Source organism: Carassius gibelio, chromosome B5 (assembly GCF_023724105.1).
Source record: "Carassius gibelio isolate Cgi1373 ecotype wild population from Czech Republic chromosome B5, carGib1.2-hapl.c, whole genome shotgun sequence".
In the NCBI taxonomy this organism is placed as follows: Eukaryota; Metazoa; Chordata; class Actinopteri; order Cypriniformes; family Cyprinidae; genus Carassius; species Carassius gibelio.
Window position 1 is genome coordinate 14,603,621 of NC_068400.1, and position 22,323 is coordinate 14,625,943.

Here is a 22,323-nt window from a genome sequence, read left to right on the forward strand (position 1 = left end):
GCGCGGGAGTATCCAGGTACTCTCTTCAGCTTTTCCGCGTCCTGTTTTTGGATGCTTTAATATTTAAATCGACAAGCGATACGGCTTAAAAACATGTGAAAAAGATCAGCTTTCGTGACAATGCATAGCAGTGGCCCGTCAACTGTCCTGAGCATCTTTTTAGGCTGGCATCATCCAGTCTGTTATATAAAAAATCAAGGTGAAAGTCATCATAGCTTGCTTAGTATAGACCCAGCTCTAAACCCAACTTTGAGAATAGATTAACGGCTATATTTTTTTAATCGCCCAATAAAAGTCTCACGTTAACGCAGCACGTTAACGCCAATAACGGCCCACCACTAATATATATTGTGACATGCGTCCCGAGCGCTCATCAGCGTCGCCCTGGCAACACACGAGAATCACCGGCACGAGCTCATCACGGGCTGAGCGGCCGCACCTGCAGCTCATCAAGAGGAGCCTTCTTAAGCAGAGGAGGAAGACAGAGTGGTGAGGAATGTCTCCCAACAAGGACGCTAACCCTTTCCTCCTCTGTTACAGAGAGCAGCGTGTGACCGTCAGCCCCACTAAGGAGAGCACAGCACGGGATCCACCACTCAGGACACAGCGAGCACGAGGGACTTGAAGCGCCACAGGAGAGCACCGCCTTCACCAAGAGCACTATTCTATTTAATAAATCCACCCTTCGGGGACTTTTTCTGTCCATCGGTTGTCGTGTAGTTCCTCACCCCGCCACACTGGTGGAGAATGCGGGCAAGAGTGTGAGCTGGACACCGACAACCGACCCCTGAGGAGACCGTTAAAGCCACCCGTTTGTTTTTTTTTTTGTTTTTCTTTTTCCCCTGTCATTTGTATCTGCTCTGTTTTCACAGGCGGCCGCTCCTCCCCCGGCATGGAAGAACTGCTCAAACACCTCACCGAGGTGAGCATCCGCCAGCAACAAATAGTGGAGCACATGGCCTCACGTCAAGGAGACGCCGAACGTGAGCTCGCCGCCCTCCGCGCCGCCGCCCACCGCACGCCGCTGCCTGACCCCCGTGTCCAAGCCGTCCAGCTGATGCCACGGATGACATCGCACGACGACGTGGAGATGTATCTTCGGATGTTTGAGGCCACCGCAGTCCGGGAGGCGTGGCCAGAGGACGAGTGGGCCCACCTCCTCGCACCGCTGCTGACCGGGGAAGCGCAGCGGGCGTATTTCACCATGACGGCCGAGAGAAGCCGGAACTATGGAGAGGTGAAGAAGGAGATCCTGGGCCGAGTAGGCCTTTCCCCAATCTGTGCGGCGCAGCAATTCCATGACTGGGAATATCGAGCTCGACAGCCCGCTCGCGCCCAGGCGGCCGACCTATCCCGGCTGGCCCAACATTGGCTGTTGACCGGGGGTCCCTCCGCACACCAGGTAGCTGAGCGTGTGGTGATCGACCGACTCCTCCGCGCCCTTCCCCGCGCGTTGAGGCAGGCGGCTGGCATGAGGAACCCCACCGATCTCAACGGGCTCGTGGAGGCCATTGAGCTGGCGGAGGCCGCCCAACACCGGGAGATGGGGGAGCGAGCGCCGCCTTTTCCCCGAAGGGTGGTCCAGGAGCGACGCTCGCCGGAGGGCACCCAGCGACCCGTGAGCAGGCCTGCGGTTCCCGGCCCCCAGGACGAGCCAATGCCCACCGAGCCGCCGCGTTCCCCAGGACGGACATGGCTAGCAGGCTGTTCAGTCCACGGTCCAGCGCCGAAGGCACCACGGGCCAGGGTGCGCATCAACGGCCGGCCGTTCGTCGCCGTCCTCGACTCGGGCAGCGGGGTAAGCCTGATACAACCGACTGTCCTTCCACCCCGAACAGGTTCCAGGGCCCGACTGGCGATAACGTGCGTGCACGGGGATACCAGGCATGTGCCGGCCCGGAGAGTGACCATCACCGCGACACCTGGTTCCTGGCCCGTCGAAGTGGGAATCTTAAGGAACCTACCGGTACCCGTTCTCCTCGGCCGGGATTGGCCGGGGTTCGATCAGCTCCTCACCTCCAGCACACAGCCTGCTAGCCCGGCCGGGAACCGCCGACGCCGGAGTCCAGCAAGGCGCCCTCGACGAGGCCCCGCGCTGCTGACGTCGGACAGCCCTCGAGGAGGTGAGTCCCCCTCCCAAAACTCTAACCTGTTCTTCGATGTCTTCCAGCAGATAGCGGGAGGGGGGACGCTCGCCAAAGAGCAGCGTGGGGACGAGCGCCTCAAGCATTGCTGGTCTCAAGTGCGGGTGGCGGAAGGAGAGGATCTACAACCAGCTCCCCACCCCACACCCCACTTCATCATCCAAAACGGCCTGCTCTATTATGTCGGCCAGCGGAGGGGGGAGGAAAAGACGCTGTTGGTGGTACCGCGGAGCAAAGTCCCGGCGGTCTTGGAACTCGCCCACGCCCACCCGATGGCTGGCCACCTCGGCGCCCAAAACACTGTGCAACGGATCCGGGACCGCTTCCACTGGCCAGGACTGGAGGCGGATGTCAAGCGGTACTGCCAAGCGTGCCCGACGTGTCAACGGACCTCGCCACATACGCCTCCCCCTAGCCCGCTGATCCCGCTGCCGATCATTGAGGTGCCCTTCGAGCGCATCGGGATGGACCTGGTGGGGCCGCTGCCGAAGTCCGCCCGGGGGCATGAACACATCCTGGTGATCGTGGATTATGCCACTCGCTACCCAGAGGCCATTCCCCTCCGCAAGGCCACCGCCAAAAACATCGCCCAGGAGCTCTTCCTACTGAGTAGTCGGGTTGGCCTGCCAGCGGAGATCCTGACCGACCAGGGCACCCCTTTCATGTCCCGGATCATGGCTGACCTCTGTAAACTCCTCAAAGTCCGACAGATCCGGACCAGCGTATACCACCCACAAACCGATGGGCTCGTGGAACGCTTTAACCAGACCCTGAAACAGATGCTGCGGCGTGTCGTGGCCGAGGACCGACGCGACTGGGACCAGATGATCCCGTATGTGCTGTTCGGGATCCGGGAGGTGCCCCAGGCATCCACCGGCTTCACGCCCTTCGAGCTCCTCTTCGGCCGCCAACCCAGAGGGCTCCTAGATGTCGCCCGGGAAGCCTGGGAACAACAGCCTGCGGTATGTCGGACCACCGTCGAGCACGTCAAGGCCATGAGGGAGCGGATCGACAGGGTCATGCCATTGGTCCGGGAGCATCTGACCAAGGCCCAGCAAGACCAGCAGCGCCTCTTCAATCGGGCTGCCCAACCCCGGGAGTTCCAGCCGGGAGATCACGTCATGGTACTGGTCCCCACCTCAGCCTGTAAGTTCCTGGCCCGCTGGCAGGGCCCGTATACGGTCACCGAACGGGTGGGACCCGTCACCTACAAAGTGCGCCAACCTGGTCGTCGAAGGGAAGAGCAGCTCTATCATATAAACCTGTTGAAGCGCTGGGTGGGGACCGGGCCCCAGCTCTCGGCCCTCGCCGCCACCTCTCCCGTGGTTGTGGACATGGACCCCCACCTCTCCGCAGCCCAGAAGACGGAACTGCAGCACCTGGTCGGTCAGTTCTCGGATGTGTTCTCCCCTCTGCCAGGGCGGACGGCCGTCATCCAGCACGAAATCCGAACACCACCAGGAGTCATCGTCCGGCAGCGGCCCTATCGTGTCCCGGAGGCTCGGCGACACGCAATCGAGACAGAGGTACAGGAGATGTTGAAGCTAGGGGTAATTGAGCCCTCGCGGAGTCCATGGTCCAGCCCCATCGTCATGGTCCCGAAGCCCGACGGCACCCTAAGGTTCTGTAACGACTTCCGCCGCCTAAATGAGGTCTCTGAATTCGATGGCTATCCCATGCCCCGCGTCGATGAGCTCCTGGATCGACTAGGAAGGGCCCGGTTCATCTCAACTCTCGACCTCACCAAGGGGTATTGGCAAGTCCCCCTGTCTAAGGATGCCAAGCCGAAGACAGCCTTCTCGACCCCCAGTGGCCACTGGCAGTACCGGGTCCTTCCCTTCGGCCTGCACGGGGCCCCCGCCACATTCCAGAGGCTCATGGATGTCCTGCTGAGGCCCCATATGGCCTACGCCGCGGCCTACATCGACGACGTGGTCATCCATTCAGAGACCTGGGGGGAACATTTAGAGCGGCTCCGGAGGGTGCTGCTGGACCTCCGCCGGGCGGGGCTCACCGCCAACCCCCGGAAATGTCACCTGGCTCTCTCCGAAGCCAAGTACCTGGGCTTCTGCGTGGGACGTGGCCTCATCCGCCCCCAGGAAAAGAAGGTGACAGCTATCCTCTCGGCACCGCGGCCCTCTACCAAGACCCAGGTACGAGCCTTTTTGGGGTTGGCAGGATACTACCGGTGTTTTATCCCTAACTTCTCCTCCTTAGCCTCTCCCCTGACAGATCTGACCAGGAAGGGGCAACCGGAGAAGATAGCCTGGAGTCAAGAAGCGGAAGAGGCGTTCCAGCAAGTGAAGTCAGCCCTCACCACGGAGCCAGTCCTGCGAGCCCCCGACTTCAACTGCCCCTTCCTGGTGCAAACCGACGCCTCGGACACCGGGTTGGGAGCCGTTCTCTCCCAGGTCCAGGACGGCGAGGAACACCCGGTGATCTTTATTAGCCGGAAGCTGACCCCGACCGAACAACGGTATGCCGCCGTGGAGAAGGAAGCGCTGGCCGTCAAGTGGGCAGTCCTGGAGCTCCGCTACTACCTCCTCGGACGCCGGTTCACCCTGCTGACAGACCATGCGCCACTGCAGTGGATGGCCCGCGCAAAGGACACCAACCCCAGGGTAACCCGCTGGTTCCTTGCGCTCCAGGACTTCCACTTCACCATACAACATCGGGCGGGGACGGCCAACGCCAACGCGGACGGTCTCTCCAGGATAGGGGCAGCTTTCGCAGGTCTGTCAGGCTCCACTCCCCACCCTCCCCATATCTCCCCATTGTACCGCAGGCGCAGGTCGACGCTTAGGGGGGGGGAGTGTGACATGCGTCCCGAGCGCTCATCAGCGTCGCCCTGGCAACACACGAGAATCACCGGCACGAGCTCATCACGGGCTGAGCGGCCGCACCTGCAGCTCATCAAGAGGAGCCTTCTTAAGCAGAGGAGGAAGACAGAGTGGTGAGGAATGTCTCCCAACAAGGACGCTAACCCTTTCCTCCTCTGTTACAGAGAGCAGCGTGTGACCGTCAGCCCCACTAAGGAGAGCACAGCACGGGATCCACCACTCAGGACACAGCGAGCACGAGGGACTTGAAGCGCCACAGGAGAGCACCGCCTTCACCAAGAGCACTATTCTATTTAATAAATCCACCCTTCGGGGACTTTTTCTGTCCATCGGTTGTCGTGTAGTTCCTCACCCCGCCACAATATATATATATATATATATATATATATATATATATATATATATATATATATATATATATATATATATATATATATATATGTAATATATATATTATAAAATGTAAGAATGTAAGTATTTTCTAAATATTTACTGTATGTTTGTGTATTTATGTATGCATAATAAATATACACAGCGCACATAAATATATTATTTAAACAAAAACTTTTATTTTGGATGCGATTCATAAATTTTTCTTTTATGCCAAAAATCATTAGGATATTAAGTAAAGATCCTGTTCCATGAAAAAATTTTAGTAAATTTCCTACTGTAAATATATCAAAAATGGTAGTATTGTAACATTATTACAATTTAAAAATAACTGCTTTCTGCTAATTTATTCATCTGATTGCAAAGCTGAATTTTCAGCAGCCACTGTTCCAGTCTTTAGTGTCATATGATCCTTCAGAAATCATTCTAATATGCTGATTAACCGCATGGGCGGTTAATGGTTTGCTAAAAAAGTATGTATGCAGTATGTTTTAAATACTACACCTAATGAAATGTTTTTATATTTTAGGTTTCCAAAAATTATTAAAATCCCCAAATGCAGTTGCTATAAGGGCACATGAACCGTGGAGAGGAAAAGTCAGGCTTATTTCTGTAAATGAAATGGATTCTGTTCGTCCTCTGAGTGACAAAGGCAGAGAAGCAGTGAGGGGTGAAAACACGGGTGCTGAGAGGGGGACAGAGAGGGACCCACCCAAAGGCAAAGACGTCAGACTGTTTGGAGAAAGGAAGCTGGTTTTCTGCGGTCTCAGGGGAGAGCTGACGGATGAGCTCAGGAGCGAGATGACATAGCCAGCCGCTTGGGATCCGCAGCTTATCCTTTCTCCTACTGAAGAGAGAGAGACACACACACAGAAGACGATGAAGTTTAAAACATGATCAATCACAACACACAAATCCTTTATGAGTTTGATTCATTTGTACCACACAAAAGGTCATAAAACAAACACAAAGTTCATTACAGTGACAATTCTGTCCAAGAAATACAGTAGAGGGCAAGCAACTATAAATCCCCCACTGTCGTAATATCAATATAAAGTCTAATCCACAAATAATATATCTTTTTGAACTTGTTGTTTCCCCTAGAAAGCAGTGAGTGTTCCTGTGGCTCAGTGGTAGAGCATTGCATTAGCAGTGCAGACATTTGTGGGTTTGATTCCCAGTAGAGCACAAGTTTGGTTAAAAAAAAAAATGTATGCACTGTAAGTTGCTTTGGATAAAAGCATCTGATAAATGTAACTACAGTGAGAGCAAAAGAAGACTTTTGTTATTATCTCCTCAGACAAAAAATATAGAAATCTCACATTCTGTAGTTTTCAAACATTGCTCAGAATTGTCAAAATCTGCAAGCAAAAGTCAAAGATTTCAGTTCGAACTCAAAACGTTTCTTAGAAATTTTCCTAAATTATCTGAGCAGCACAATTCACTATAATTGTAATAGGTTATGCCTATATTTATTTCTAAATCTGTTTATTTTTATTTTTAAATCCAAAGTTGATACTAGTGACTATATGTTCCACAGAAACTCTACAACATGATTTAAAGACTGAATGGCAAGAAAATCACTAGCATCTTTTTTTCTTTTTTTAAAAGTATACAATGTACTTTTACAGAGACAGGAACTTGTAAACAGAACTTTTCTTCCCATTGGACCGATTAAAAACCTGTGAAACCTCTACAATGACAAAGTAGTTGCCTCCTTCTCAAGTGTCAGACGTGGATTTAAAAGTAGTCTATCACAGACAGACAGAGCTGTTTCAGCTTGACTGAGTCCCTGATCCAAGTAAAAAGGAATTCACTCACCCGTGATACTATATATATATATATATATATATACAAATATATTTTTATAAGCAATAACCTATGTAATTATGCATAGTCAGACTACATTTTAATAAATGAGATCAAGCTTTTTGACCTAACATATAAAATCAGGGGCAAATGTTGCCCCAAAATAATAAATAAATAAATATTAACAATAATATTATTAGTAGTAGTAGTAGTAGTAGTATAAACACTGCTCCATATCAGAAAGAAAGAAAGAAAGAAAGAAAGAAAGAAAGAAAGAAAGAAAGAAAGAAAGAAGCATTAAAACCACTATTGTCTAAAATCTGGGAAGCCCATCTGACTGCCCAGAGTAAATTTCCAATGACTTCATCTCTCAAAAAGACTGAAACCCACAAAAACCCTCATAAACAAACCTTGACATTTGCTGATGCTTCAGTACGAGTGCGTTCACAGCCTCACTAGCCTCTTGTCCCTGCTAGATGTTGCCTTACATGGATGCTGCATTTCAAACAGCACCGAATCCCAAAATAATCAGCTCTTATTTCAATACCCGCTCAGGTCCTGAGTCATAATACATAACCAATGTAAAATCGTGTTATTGAGAGCCAGACTTGTGCCTTACAGATAAACAATTCATAATTATCCTAGAGCCTGCACGTCCCTTATGGCCTGAGAAAAATGTGCCGCTCTCAAATACTATCCCTTCCTCCTGATAACTCCTGATAATAATTCACACGGCTGTGGAGGTGTAGAAGTGGGCTGATCAGAATGGCAATGATGAGCCAATCCAAGAGACTTGATCATCAATGGCTGCAATGTAAACCTGTCGCTGTGGAGACCTCGTCTTTCCCCCGGTAATTACTGCCAACATATGTAAACACACTTGTGTGAAATCAGCCTCATAATCAGATGAACCGAGTACGAGTGTTTGAAATATCGCTCCATCGGGGGTGTTGATTTACTGCTTGCAATGCCAATGAAAACATTTTCGAAGAGGCGCAACACACAAACACCAATGGGACGAGTGCCAAAACAACATCCGCATCATCACGGTCATCAGCGGTCGCAAACGCTTCATGTTGCCCCAGATAATTTGTCTAATTTTCAGCGCTTTCTAAGTCAAATACTTCGTTAAGCATCTTATTACACAAATAAACATAAACAATCAAAACAAAGAAGTTTAATTTCTTAATAAAATTTGTGTTTCGGGGCTGTTGATTGACAAATGCAAGAACTGAATTCTGTTAAGATGATGCTTAAACTCACTAAACGTTTCAAGAACATGCTGTTTGATAAAGTATTGAAGCTAAAGGCTAATGAATTACCATTTTGTGTCAAACATTATAAAGACCAATATATACTGTAGAATGCATTTCCATTCTGATATTTCAACTTGCAGACGACCCTGTATAATTAACCCTCCTCCTAACTTAGCTTTATACTGTCAAGCTTTAAAAATGACAAAAAAAAAATAAAATAAGGATATGACTTGTGCAATACTTGCAAACTCTTCTTTCTATTTAGCCATGAAAATCTGGTTGTCAAAAGCAACAATATTCATCTATTCATACTTTTCCAGTGCTTTGAAATTAGATTGCTAGAGGGAGTTTACACAGTTACAAGTTACTGAAGTCCTGTCAAATGCTGGTGTGATTATAACATCTGCTGCTACTTCGACTTACTGAAGCAGTTATTTATCAGGAACCATGAGAACACTGAAGGTGAAACACTCTGTGGCCGACACTCTAATAATTACAGGCTCTGCTTTTTAATAAGCACTTCTGAAAGTCATTAAAGTTATTAATGGCCTGCCACACATATAGTGTGATTTGTACATTTGTCGCTCATCTATGGAGACACTGAGCTCACTCGCACTTTCTATTTCAGCAAGTAAACACCATCCTGCCTACACTCAAACTTGTACTTTTAGGGGGGACCAACAGCTTGTCACTGGGGCAGTACACTTAAAGGTACATATTTGCATCATAATTACCCATAAAAGGTGCATAGTAGTACCCTAAGGTTCATACTGTATTACAACTCTAAGTATACTCATACTGCATTACAACCTTTTAGGGATATTACTCCAGCAAAATGCATGTTTTTTTTTCTTTGAGTGTAGATAGTATTTTACAACATCACAGGCACACTCCTGAACTGAAGGCATCTTCGAAACATCATGCTGCCTTCCCAATTTTGGCCACTATCTAAGGCAACATCTTAGATACTATTCAATATTTAGTTTGTGATATGTTTTATGTTTATTGGACTAGAGTATTACATCACTGGCTTATCAACTATAACAAGTGTTTAGGAGACTTTCTTTAAAAATCATTTCAATTACTGTCAATTAAAAATAGGCATTTTCTACATTAAGAAAGAACATTGTTTCTTGATATTACAGTAAGGTTGAGTAAATGTGTGTTTGTGTGTATTTTGACCTACCTGCCTGCTTGTAGAACACCAGATATTGTGAACAGGCCAAAGTCGGTGATGACCACTTTCCCATTGTCATAAAATACATTCTTGGATTTCATATCTTTGTGAAGGATCCCTTTGGCATGTAGGTAGCCCATGCCCTGAAAATAATAATAATAATAATGTTAATGTAATGAGGGCAATTACATGTTTTTGGTCTATTGCTAATTCTATGTCTACATCTAATTGCAATTTCTCTGATAGAAACTGATCACAATTTAAAATGTGATTTAAAATAAAGCTCCATGTCTGCTGTGTTATTTGTAGAGCTGCACAATTGGGCCCAAAATTATAGATTATTCACGAATGACTACAATAATAATAATTTTATTTTACATTAAAATTGTAATATAGTAATTGTTATTGTTGCAAAGCAAACTGAGCAGCTCTGAAACACTAAAACCACTGAATCATGAGCTCCTAGCTTGTAAAGGAACACAGTGCCACACTTCACTCTGAAACTCTGGTCTTTGTGATTTGATAATTGTGTTATTTTAAGTGTCATTCTGATTCATCATAAAGCCATAAATCTATATAATCACATGCTGTTTATGTGAAGGAACAGTACAGGTAGATATGAAGGCTTCCCGACACTGACATGTTTCGCCGAATAACAGCTATGCACATGTGAATCAATTTTAGCTGACATTTAACGAACAGTCTTCACATTGACTTCACATCAATTACTCTTACCTTCACCATCTCTTGTGCGATTTGTCTAGTCTTGTTCACGTCGAGAACGACTTTTGCATCTCGAATCACTGAGTAGAGGGTCCTGCCCTTACACAAACTACAGCAGAAGAACAAAAAACACATTAGGCATCAGCGGCAAACATAACATCAAAATATGTCCAGTTATGTTTCAGCTATTTGTGCAGATTGTGGGAAAGAAAGCCCTCCAACTCCCTGACATCTGAGGTCCTACTATGCCACCTGACAAAGACGTCTGCGTCTTTCCCCGGGCTGCCCTCTTCCTCTATTTATGCATATTCTTAACGCCATCAGGGTACGAGGCCCATTTTTAGCATCACTCTGGCCTTTTGGCCTTCTGCAGTGTTGAACCCCTTTGAATGCAGGATGCACAAATAGTGAGCTCTGTATATTTGGAGTCAGTACAGAAATGTGTTGCATACATCAGCGGTTAACACAGACTATTCCAAATAATGACCGGCTCCGACATTCTGCTCTAATTATGTTCTACACACTGCATTTGTGAACTTTTATTCCACACTGCAGGGGTGATATGAAAAACAATCAGTGCATAATCACACATGACAATGCTGAGACACACATTCAATATTTATTTATTTCCCTTATTTATTTTATGAAAGAGGTCATTTCTAGCAATCGCATCTCAATTTGTTTGTTTGGGCCTGCTGGCCTATGATTAAGGACTATGAATAAAACCATTATGACCTTTGTCTCTGTTAATAGAAATACACAAAATCATGCACTAAAATTAGTCAGGATTAGACATTAATATACTTTGTGTGTGTGTGTGTGTGAATGAAAACTATTTGCCAATAAGGAACGAAAAATAAACTTGATTCAAAAAATATTCTCTGAATTGTGCTATTTTTTTAGAGATGTTTACCAGAACTAAAAAAAATTACTGAAAAATGTCGGAGCTACATTTAAATATGGGCTTTATTAAATATTATATTATTTGTCTGCACCGATAGCTTCGTGGGCTTTCCTGACCCCATCCTCTCTCTATATCTCACTTTGCTTCCTATCATCATACTGTCCCACCGCAAATATGCAAAAATTAATCTTATCTAAAAAAAAAAAAAACAATAAAAAAAATTATCTATCTATATATCTATATCTATATCTATATCTATATCTATATATATATATATATATATATATATATATATATATATAATGAATATAATTCAAGAAGGATGCATCATTATATAATTATATAAACTATATAACTATACTTTTATATTAATTATATTACATCATTATATAAAACTAAATTATATTTTTATTATATAATAGTATAATTAAAAAATCATAATCAAAATTTAATATTAGATTATAAAATGAACAGTTAAACACTAAGATGTGTAAGTAATATATTATTTAATACTTTATTAGATCCAAGAAACTAAACACTTAGATTCTAGAAAAGGAAATTAAAAGTTAGATTCTCTGTTGAAATCTTTTATCGGCCGTGGCCATGCAGCACAGCATCTTGTTTTATAGACAAACAAACAGGAAGCACCGATGTGTGTGGCAGGAGGAAGGAAATTATATTGACCATATTCACAAACCTCTCTGTTTATGGCTTCTTTTAAATTAGGCTGAAAGCAGCCGCTAATGCAAGATATGAGGTCATGCTGATTGGAGAAGATCAGGAAAAGTGGGTCAATTTTAAAATACATCCATGAAGCTTAGTACACATTCAGCGTTGTTCAAGCTCACCTGGTGATGATGGCCAGATGAGGGGGTCTCATACACGCTCCCATGAACAGGACCACGTTCTCATGCCGTGTGTTCCTGTATGCCATCACCTCTCTTTTAAACGCTTTCAGCTGTTCTTCATTGTCTCTTTCGATGTCAATTAGCCGTATTGCCACTTCTCCGTGCCAGCGTCCGTGGTAGACCTGTCCAAAGCGGCCTTTCCCGATCAGCTCTCCCATCTCCAGCTGCTCCATGGGGATGTCCCACTCCTGCAGAAAGATGCTGGTCTGGCTGGCCTTGCGTGGGAAGTTCCGTGCAGACAGAAGGGAGAGATTCATCTCCTCGAACTCGTCCGCTGAACCCTCGGCCTCATCATTGCCTTCCTCATTCTGAAAGACAGATAGAATGATAAATATAACAGTAGAACAGCGGATGGATGGATGGATGGATTATATATGGATGGATGGATGGATGGATGGATGGATGGATGGATGGATGGATGATGGATGGATGGATGATGGATGATGGATGGATGGATGGATGATGGATGATGGATGATGGATGGATGGATGATGGATGGATGGATGATGGATGGATGATGGATGATGGATGATGGATGGATGATGGATGATGGATGATGGATGATGGATGGATGGATGGATGATGGATGATGGATGGATGGATGGATGGATGGATGATGGATGATGGATGATGGATGGATGGATGATGGATGATGGATGATGGATGGATGGATGGATGGATGATGGATAATGGATGGATGGATGGATGGATGGATGGATGGATGGATGGATGGATGGATGGATAATGGATGGATGGATGGATGATGGATGGATGGACGGATAGATAGGATGATATTGTGTATATATGTTCAGCTTTTAACACATGATGGTGCACATTTTCGACTCACGTCAGATGTTGGCTCAACCTCAATTTGTAGCAAGGGACTCACTTTGGTACTGTGAGAAGAGAAACAGAAAACGTGTTTGCTCAGGGAGGGTCATTTACCTCAGCAGAACGAACTGAAGTTTAATTTTCAAAGACCTATAATCAAATTTAAATCCATTGTTTACTTTAGGCCATCTGAAAGGATCACACACAAAAAATATTGTTCATTTTCATATTTTAGCTTGAACAAAAGCTGTTCAGATAATCTCTGCTCTTAATAAAATAAAATAAAATAAAATAAAGTGCATGTCTGTGATAAGAAATGTGTTTGTTAATACACTCTGACCCTTATTTTGGTTGAAAAATATGCGAGGACAGTGCTGGAAGAGCTATCAGTCCATTTATGCATACATGCCTGTTAACAATTTTACTCTACAGCTGTCAAACAACTAATGTCAGCTGCATTATAATTTTCCATAATGAAAGACATACTGCGGTCTGAACTACAGAAACTGATATCTAGGTTTTAGAGTTTTTATTTTAGTCTTTTAGTTAATGCATCTTGATTCAGTTGATTAAAAATAGCATTTCTCTTTATGGGTCTCTAACATCCGTGGATATGTTTGACATCAACATTGTACTGTAGCATAAACTCAAGCCCCACTCTTTGTTTAGCCCAAGTTTGTGTGTGTGTGTGTGACTTGTCTTCAGTCACATCAGCTTTTGCACCACAAATATTTTTGCTCTAATAATTCTGTAATCTTAAATGCTCATATCTGCCATAAATAGACCAAAGCCTTGGCCTTTCACTGGGCATCGCTCTAAATACGCACACAAACACACATACTGTAGTACAAGACAGAACATGACATTTCAGACACATTTGTATATTAATAAACAACGTTAAGTGGTCTTGACATGTCATTATAAGTGACACAAAGGAGATAATTGCACATTTTACAGCATTTGACCTCCATCTAAAGGAGCAAGAGGGCATCATAACTATATTTTATGCCACTATTTTTTGCATTCAGAATAAACAGATGCTGATTGACATTTTATCTTCAGAGAACCTTGTTAAGTTAAATAAAACGAAGCTTTTTAGCTAGTTTTAGCTCATGGGTTTACTTATACAGGCTACTTTTGGTTTGTTAGGGATCAAATCTTTAGTCCTAGGTCTGATCAATGCATAATCAAAACTTACATAATTGATTTTTTTACTGATAAATCATGATCTACATGCATTTGCACTTTAGTTCCAAATCCAAGTGAGCTCTACATAGACAGACTAATGTCATCATGTTTAAATGCGTTCTAAAATGTCAAATCAACATAAACTCACACATACTTACCCAGTTTCAGACAGAACAGGGTGTAGAATGACTTGAGGGGCCCTGGTGGGAACCTCGGGGGCCACATCTACAAAGAGAAAGTGAGACAGTAAGTCAAAAGGAAGAGATGAGAGAGAAAATGACATAATTTGTAAAAGAGTGTATTTTATAGTTCATTACAACATGCAGGAGTATTGCTGAGAACAACTCTGATTCACACTAAAACAGAAGCTGTTTACACAAAAAAAAAAACATTTTTATTGGTGTAGAAACAATTTTTAACCAGCACATTTTATTTTCTTGAAAAACACACTCCAACAGTCTTCAAATAAACATTCTTTAAAGGAAAAGAAAATGTAGAAATAATTTAACATGTACCTTTACCACACACATCTGAAGCCATTCAGTGCTGTTTAAAATTTGTGGTCGATAAGTATTTTCTTTATTTATTTGGAAAGAAGGATGTATTAAAACTGATAAAAATGAAAGAAAAAAAATAATGTTTAAATAAATGTTGTCCCTGGAAAAAAAAAATGACAGTTGCCACAAAAAATATTAATCAGCACAATTGTTTTCAATCAATGATAATAAGAAATGTTACTTCAGTGCCAAATCACCATATTAGAATGATTTCTGAAGGATCATGTGAGATTGAAAACTGAAGTAATGATACACAAAATTCAGCTTTGCATCACAGATATTAGAAAAATTAATAATATTTCTCAATATTACCAATTTTAATGCATTTTTTATCTTAAAATCTTACTGACCTCCTACTGAATTTTTGAACAGCAGTGAGCACTGTACAATGCTGTGAGATACATACATGAATATATATATTATTTACTGTTGTTCCAGGCAACAGATTTCCTACATAGCTGTAGGAAATATTTGATGCATGATATAAACATTCCAAAAAAATATTGAGTGTCCATTAATTTATTTTTGTAAGCAAGCAACATCCTGCACTGTCAGCCACTATCCCTTACATACTACAAACATACTCTATTGTTTAGAAAGATGATTCTCATTTAACAAACACTTTACATTAAAACATAAACAAATAGTTTTACCTAATGGACGAAACTGGCCGTGTGCTCCCTTCTGTAAAGTACAAATGTGACTGATCTCAGCAGTTCACCTCTTCATTGGAATAAACCGGCAAACTTAGCATCGATAGCCTTTATTTTAAACTATTAGGCTACCAACACAACATGGCTTTCCTCCCTCCACACGTTCATCAAAAACATGCAGCGAGCTGAGTGCCTCCCACAGAATACAGGCACTTATCAGCCTTTATTTGTCAGTGAGGCGCAGGCGACCTCGTCTTTAAAAGAACCATCATTAGAGAATACAGCATTGCTGGTTAAGAGACGACAAGAAGAAGAGCAAAGAAAGCCAGAGGGAGAGGGAGGGGGTTTGTTGCGCCTCAAAGAAAAGACGGAATAAAAAATGACATCAAAAAAGTTCGCCTCTGCATGTTGTACTGCATTTTGGGTAGGGGTAATGACCAATTATGATACACTTACCAGGGAAGATGAACTCCTGCTTGTATTTGTAGAAATGAGATGCTGAGAAAAGCACAGGAGAGAAGCAGACAAAATTCAATACAATTCAACACACCCCCAAATGCTTATTGGTCTGTGTTATTGTTCTGCAAAATCCATCACAAAGATACATTTGCCATAGAAATAGTGACTTATAGAATACAGAAGGGTTCAAAAGTCTGAAACCACACTGAAAATTCAACATTTAATAAAGAAATAAAATAAAGGGAAATAAACAGAACATATTATGATTTAGAGAAATGTAAAACAAACAAGAGTAGTGATTGAAATGTTTAATATTTAAATATTCAAACATTTTGATTTCTGCACTTAAGGCGTTTCCGAATCCACCTTTGCTAGTATAACGACGGGAAAAACGGTCAGCGCTCCAGGCAGGTGGTCTAAAAGGGTTGTTCCTATTCTCTTAATATGTAATGGGTTAGTTTTTGGGCATAACATTCAGAAAACCAATCACAGTCTCATCTCCCATTGCCTTTAAGAGAGAGTTACACTCAAACCATGGCAGATTTGCTATTTAAACGGTGGAATTTGACCATACCAGAGAGCGAACGGATCTGCTTATGTGTGGGCAGATATATAGGCTAATTGTGATATACGCAATGAATAGCCATTATGACATGTATATAATTTTATATTTTTGTAGCCTACACAATAATATTCTTTTACACTGTAATCCTTTCATTTTTTATATTTTGCCTGTTTGGCTGCCCATCTCTGTGCGTAATAAGCTAAGTGAATGTGTGTTGTGGACCCAACTAGAGCTGCATTTTCTACTAACGCGCTCTTTAAATAACAAAAAAATAAAATATTGCGCCATTGACTTCAGACTTTGGACTAGGTTTTAGTCCAAAAGTAGCAACGTAGCAACGTGCCGACAATGCACCTGAACACACCGCTTTTTTAGACCAACACACCCATGGGCGCACAAATGGGTGCAAATGCATTTGCTATTTAAACAATGTGGTACAGGACTGGAAAAGGAGAACTGCATTGGGCTGAAACTAGCAAAAACACTTGTGCTGCACCTTGCATCACATTACGCCGGGTGTATGGAAGGGCCAGATGAGTTCATGTCATTTTGACTATTGCTTATATTAAGTGCTGTCATAACTGAACATCGGGACATTCCAAACAGAACTCCAGACCATAATCTGAATGACTGCAAATGCACTAGGAAATTAAAATGGCACAAGTGCAATGATTTAAAGTCTGGTTGGTATCTGCAACATTTGAGAAAACTTTGTTTGTGTCACAGACAAAGTGTTTTCTGCATGCAACGAAGCAACAAACACTGCACTGGGAGTATGGAGCCCCTAAAGTAACACGGTGGTGGGAAAAAAAATGGGCTGGCAGGAAACTTTTTTTTTTCAAATGTCTTGTATTCTCGCGCAAAACTTTTGCGTTCTTTCACCAAGATATTTGCGTTCTCTCACAAAACCAGTTGAGTTCGGATAACCTCGTCCTGTTTACTTTGCAGCTTGCAGTTCATAAAATGCTTAACGCAGCTTCATGGAGATGATAAAAAAAGACCAAATATGCTATATTATATATGTATTAAAAAGTGTAGCCTAATGTATCCATTTAAGCCCAAAATATGAGCTAAATTGCACCAATAAGCATTTTCTCTCCCATAGAAAGGATTGCTTTATATATATAAAAAAAAAAAAAAACTGTGATTAAAAACATGTGAGACTGTGTTTTCCACTCTGGGCTCATGTGCAAAGCTGCAAAGTAAACAGGAAGAGTTTATGTGCACTCAACTGGTTTTGCGAGAAAATGCAAATACCCTTGCAAGAGAACACAAAAGTTTTGCAAGGGAATGCAAAGTTTCTCGAGGGAACACACAATGTGAGAGAATGCTAAACATTTGTCAAATATTTTTTTCTCCTAACTTGATTTTTTTCCACTACTATGTCCTTTTAAGGGCTTTGTACAGGTAGTGATGTCCGTTTACTGGGAGGAAAATCTCCCTTTTGAACTGTTTTTATTACTGAGTCAGTCAAAAAGGTTCAAAAACACTGCAAGTCTGAATCAAACTCAGTGAATCATTTAGAGCTCACAACTAACACAGTTCTGCATAGTATGATTGCTACAGTACCTGTGTCCAACTGTGCCTGTAGTGAAATTATGTTTTCTAGTATAGCACAGCATTTCTACATAGCCTCACAGCAGTGTAGATTATGCTAAATAACCCATTAAAAATGATATAATACATCAATGTACTGTACTATGTATGTTTAATACTAAATATCCAAATCTATTTTATATTCTTTTACTTTCTTTTACTTTCAATATGATGTGATGATGCAATGTATCCTGCTTGTATCATTTGGGAAAAGTGTTTCTAAAGTCATGGCCTAATGGTTAGAGAGTTGGACTCACAATCGAAAGGTTGTGAGTTCGAGTCTCAGGCAGGCAGGAATTGTGGGTGGGGGGAGTGCATGCAGTTCTCTCTCCACCTTCAATACCACGACTGAGGTGCCCTTTAGCAAGGCACTGAACCTCCAGCTGCTGCCCGGGCAACGCAGCATAAATGGCTGCCCACTGCTCTGGGTGTGTGTTCACTGCTCTGTGTGTGTGCGCTTCGGATGGGTTAAATGCAGAGCACGAATTCCGAGTATGGGTCACCATACTTGGCTGAATGTCACTTCACTCACTCACTCATAATAAATTTGCAGAATCGTTTTTTGTAGTTTTGAGACCAGTTGGCCAATGGTAGAAAAAGTGTTTTGTTTATTTATTTTTTAAAGGCAGAAATACTATAACAAAATAGATATTGACTGTATTGTATATGGCACAAATAAAGATCATTAGAGTACAGTACTAAAATGCACCAATTTATACGTTATAAAATCCTTATATATAATATAAATCATCCTTGTTTTTATACAAATCATTATTTCCATTTTTATTTATTTTTTTACCTGAAGCTCATCCATTAACAAAGAGAGTCTAAAATACACTCAAATGCATTTAAATATTTTCGAATTAAATTTTTTTATTAACCTACAAAAATGATAAACTTATGCTTTGAATTTATTCCTTGTGCAGTGCTGAAAATTAAAAAAAAAAAAATCAAAAATGGCTTAACTTTTTTAAATTGTTTACAAATCTCTCATTATGATACAGAATATTATCACCAAATCTTTAATTCAGTCTTTTTGTTGAGTCATTTTCTATAAATTAGCACAGGGAATTTCTTTTTTTTTTTAGACTTACTGAACATAGGTCTCATCAATCTGAGCCTACTGTATGTGTACTATTTAAAAAAAAAAAAACACAACAAAAAAAAAAACATTATTTTTAGATATTTTGGGCAAATTCACTCAAAAACAAAGCTCAGTTCACTGAAGCCTATGATAAATAACTTTAAAAATAAAAAAACAAAAAAACATGCTAATAGGAAGAAAATGTGATAAAAGGATTGAATCTAATATTTGGTAATAATACAGCATAAAAAGACATTTATAAGCAAATTGCGTTATAAGGTGTAATAATTATAATTTTTGTGTATGTGAAGATACCATGTTTGAGCAAATCAGTAGGTGTTAGTCCAATGTGATAATATTAACAAGCATTTTTAGCAAAACAAATAAAATATCTCTGGGCCAAGAGCATTAAGCAATTATTATTTTAAATTCTGTGGAAAAGATTCTGTGTGATCATTAAATTAGGCACACGTTTTCAGAGTTAACAACAAAGTATAAGCATATGTTTTGGGTCGGTACCTGTAAGGCTGGACTGTTTCTGCTGTCTGGCGCTCTGCGGGGAAGGGTGCAGAGGAGATGGGGGTGTCGCGCTGGGCGGCAGAGGGGGAGCAGGAGACGACGGGGTGGAGGAGGTGGTGGAGGAGGGGTTACTGCTGGAGTCGGGCTGATACGGCACAGGGATATGGTCCTGAAGCAGAGACAGACAGACTTTTGGTAACACTCAAAAACACTCCCTACTCTCTGCTCATCAGTAAAGGTTCACTTCATTCTCACGGTCAGTTAAAGATTAATCAAAAACCAGGGGTGAGGCGGCTGTAGAGCTGACCTCCCATAGGCTGAAAACTGGACAGCAATGCTACGTTTGAAAAACTTTGTGTTAGAAAGAGGAGCATATCATTAGCCAGCAGTGTTTTCATAAAGCACGATGTATTTGTGCATATGCATATGCACGATACATATGTATCTGAGAAGACAACAGGAAGCCAAAAAAAGTCACTCTATTATCTGCCAGTGAGTTTAAAAGGCTTTTTGACTTCTATTTTTGCTGCTCAAGTGTCACAAATTGAGTTTGATGTTTTGAGAAGAACAAAAGTTATCAAATATAAAGCAATATAAAACCAACTGAAACCAAATGGTAATTTTTAAATTCAGTTGGTTTAGGTCAGGTAAACCAAGGTATGAACCATAAAAAAAAAATAATAATAAATAAATTAATTAATTAAGTTTCATATGGTTGGTTGCAAAAAATATAACCTAATCCACACTTAAAAAGTCATTGCCTTCATCATCAAGATGTTGTTTTAAACTTCGGTCCTCATACCCAATTTATCATAATTTAAACTATCAAAAAACGTGTAGTGTATGACTGAAGCCTTAGCTTATTTTATGTACTAATTTTTCATTATAATTCTAATGAATTGTCACTTACACTACTAAGCTTAATGTTGCTTAATGTTACACTGTCAGATATGCAAATTGTCATAGTCACATTGATAATACAAATTATGTATTAGGACTTGCATTTACTGACCTTGTAAACTCTTTTGGAGTAAAGCAAAACATCATTGGGCCCACTCATCATTTTAATCATACACTAGGATTAATGATATTGCATTGAAATGATTTTACAGAATTAGGTATCGTACCTCAAAGTGATGATGTTACTGACCATTGCCTTGTATTGTGCATGCTACATATTACTGATATTAACTATATGGATAATATATATTATCGTCCTGGCAGAACTATTGTTTCAGCAACCCAGATATACAAATAACCTGCCTGATTTATCTCAACTGCTCTGTGTACCCAAAAATACACATGGACAAGATGAAATGACTAGCAACATTGGCACTAGTTTCTCAAATACATTAGAAGCTGTTGCCCCCATCACATTGAAAAAGGTTTGAGAAAAACCTACTGTGCCATGGATGGTACAACAGTAATACTCACTATCTCAAGAAAGAAACTTGTACTCTTGAGCGCATTTGGAGAAAAACTAACTTTTTAGAATTGGGTGGAAAGTATGTCCAGACAATGCCTAAAAACTACCAGGGCCAAGCATATCCACAAACTCATGGAAAATAAACAAAACAATCGAAGGTTTTGTATTAAAGACCCATTTCAAATCTTCGGTTTATGTCTAAAATTATGGAAAAAGATGTGTCTGCTCATTCCTGCTAAAAAAATTATCTCTATGAAGAATTAGTGCTGCATTCAACACTATAGATCATGACATACTCATAGATTGATTACTAAATTATACAAGGGCAGGCTTTAAGATGGTTTAGATCCTACCAGTCCGATCGCTACCACTTTGTTTATTTAAATAGGGAGTCATCTCAATTATCAAGAGTAAAATATGGAGTGCCACAAGGATCTGTCCTAGGTCCTCTGCTTTTTCAATATACATGGTAATATTATTTAGAAAATACAGGATTAGCTGATTATGCTGATGGAACTCAACTACTGTATATATCTCAATGAGATATATGAAACTTCTAAATTATCTAAACTAACAGAGTGTGTTAAAAATGTAAAAGAAACATCTTAGAAACACTGCCAAGCTACGAAACATGTTACTTGTTTCTGATGCAGAAAAGCTAGTTCATGCATTCATGACCTGTAGACTGGACTACTTTAATGCACTGCTAGCTGGTTGTCCTGCATCTTCAATAAACAAGCTACAGGTAGTCCAGGTCAAGAAGGTGTGATCATACTACTCCAATTTTACAGTCTCTACACTGGCTACCTATTAAGTTCCATATCAGTTACAAAATAGTATTACTCACCTACAAGCCCTTTAATGGTTTAGCTCCTGCATACTTAACTAGTCTTCTACCATGCTACAATCCATCACACTCCCTAAGTTCACAAAACTCTAGACTTTTGCTAGTAGCGATAGCGAAGTCCACTAAAAGAGGTAGAGCTTTTTCGCATTTGGCTCCCAAACTCTGGAATAGCCTTCCTGATAACATTCAGGGTTCAGACACCCTCTCTTTGACCAAGCATTCAAATATTGCTTCTCATAATCTTGGTCTGCAGTTATATCTGATCAAATGCACATTATTATTGTTTAGCTTGGGTTAAACAAATACATTTTACTTGGTTGGAACAGCAGCTATGCTAATCATGTCTCTATTTGTTTATCTGTTTTTGCCATGGGATTGACATCCAGTGACAACTAGGATTTACACAAGCTTCAGTCTGGATCCAGAACACCTGAGAAAAGATGATGT

General features: G+C 41.7%; 1 protein-coding gene across 3 annotated transcripts in view; it reads right to left on the minus strand.

Annotated features, from left to right (window-relative positions):
• The window catches only part of ksr2 (kinase suppressor of ras 2), a 97,477-nt gene that overhangs the window by 19,528 nt on the left and 55,626 nt on the right, over positions 1–22,323 (minus strand). For all 3 annotated transcript variants that reach the window (XM_052557316.1, XM_052557317.1, XM_052557315.1), the window contains exons 12-19: positions 19,604–19,772; positions 15,837–15,878; positions 14,329–14,395; positions 12,999–13,047; positions 12,092–12,459; positions 10,352–10,448; positions 9,626–9,759; positions 6,087–6,221 (exon numbers count right to left, since the gene is read on the minus strand). In XM_052557316.1, coding sequence (XP_052413276.1) covers positions 6,087–6,221; positions 9,626–9,759; positions 10,352–10,448; positions 12,092–12,459; positions 12,999–13,047; positions 14,329–14,395; positions 15,837–15,878; positions 19,604–19,772 — 1,061 coding nt within the window. The remainder of the gene's footprint in view (positions 1–6,086; positions 6,222–9,625; positions 9,760–10,351; positions 10,449–12,091; positions 12,460–12,998; positions 13,048–14,328; positions 14,396–15,836; positions 15,879–19,603; positions 19,773–22,323) is intronic.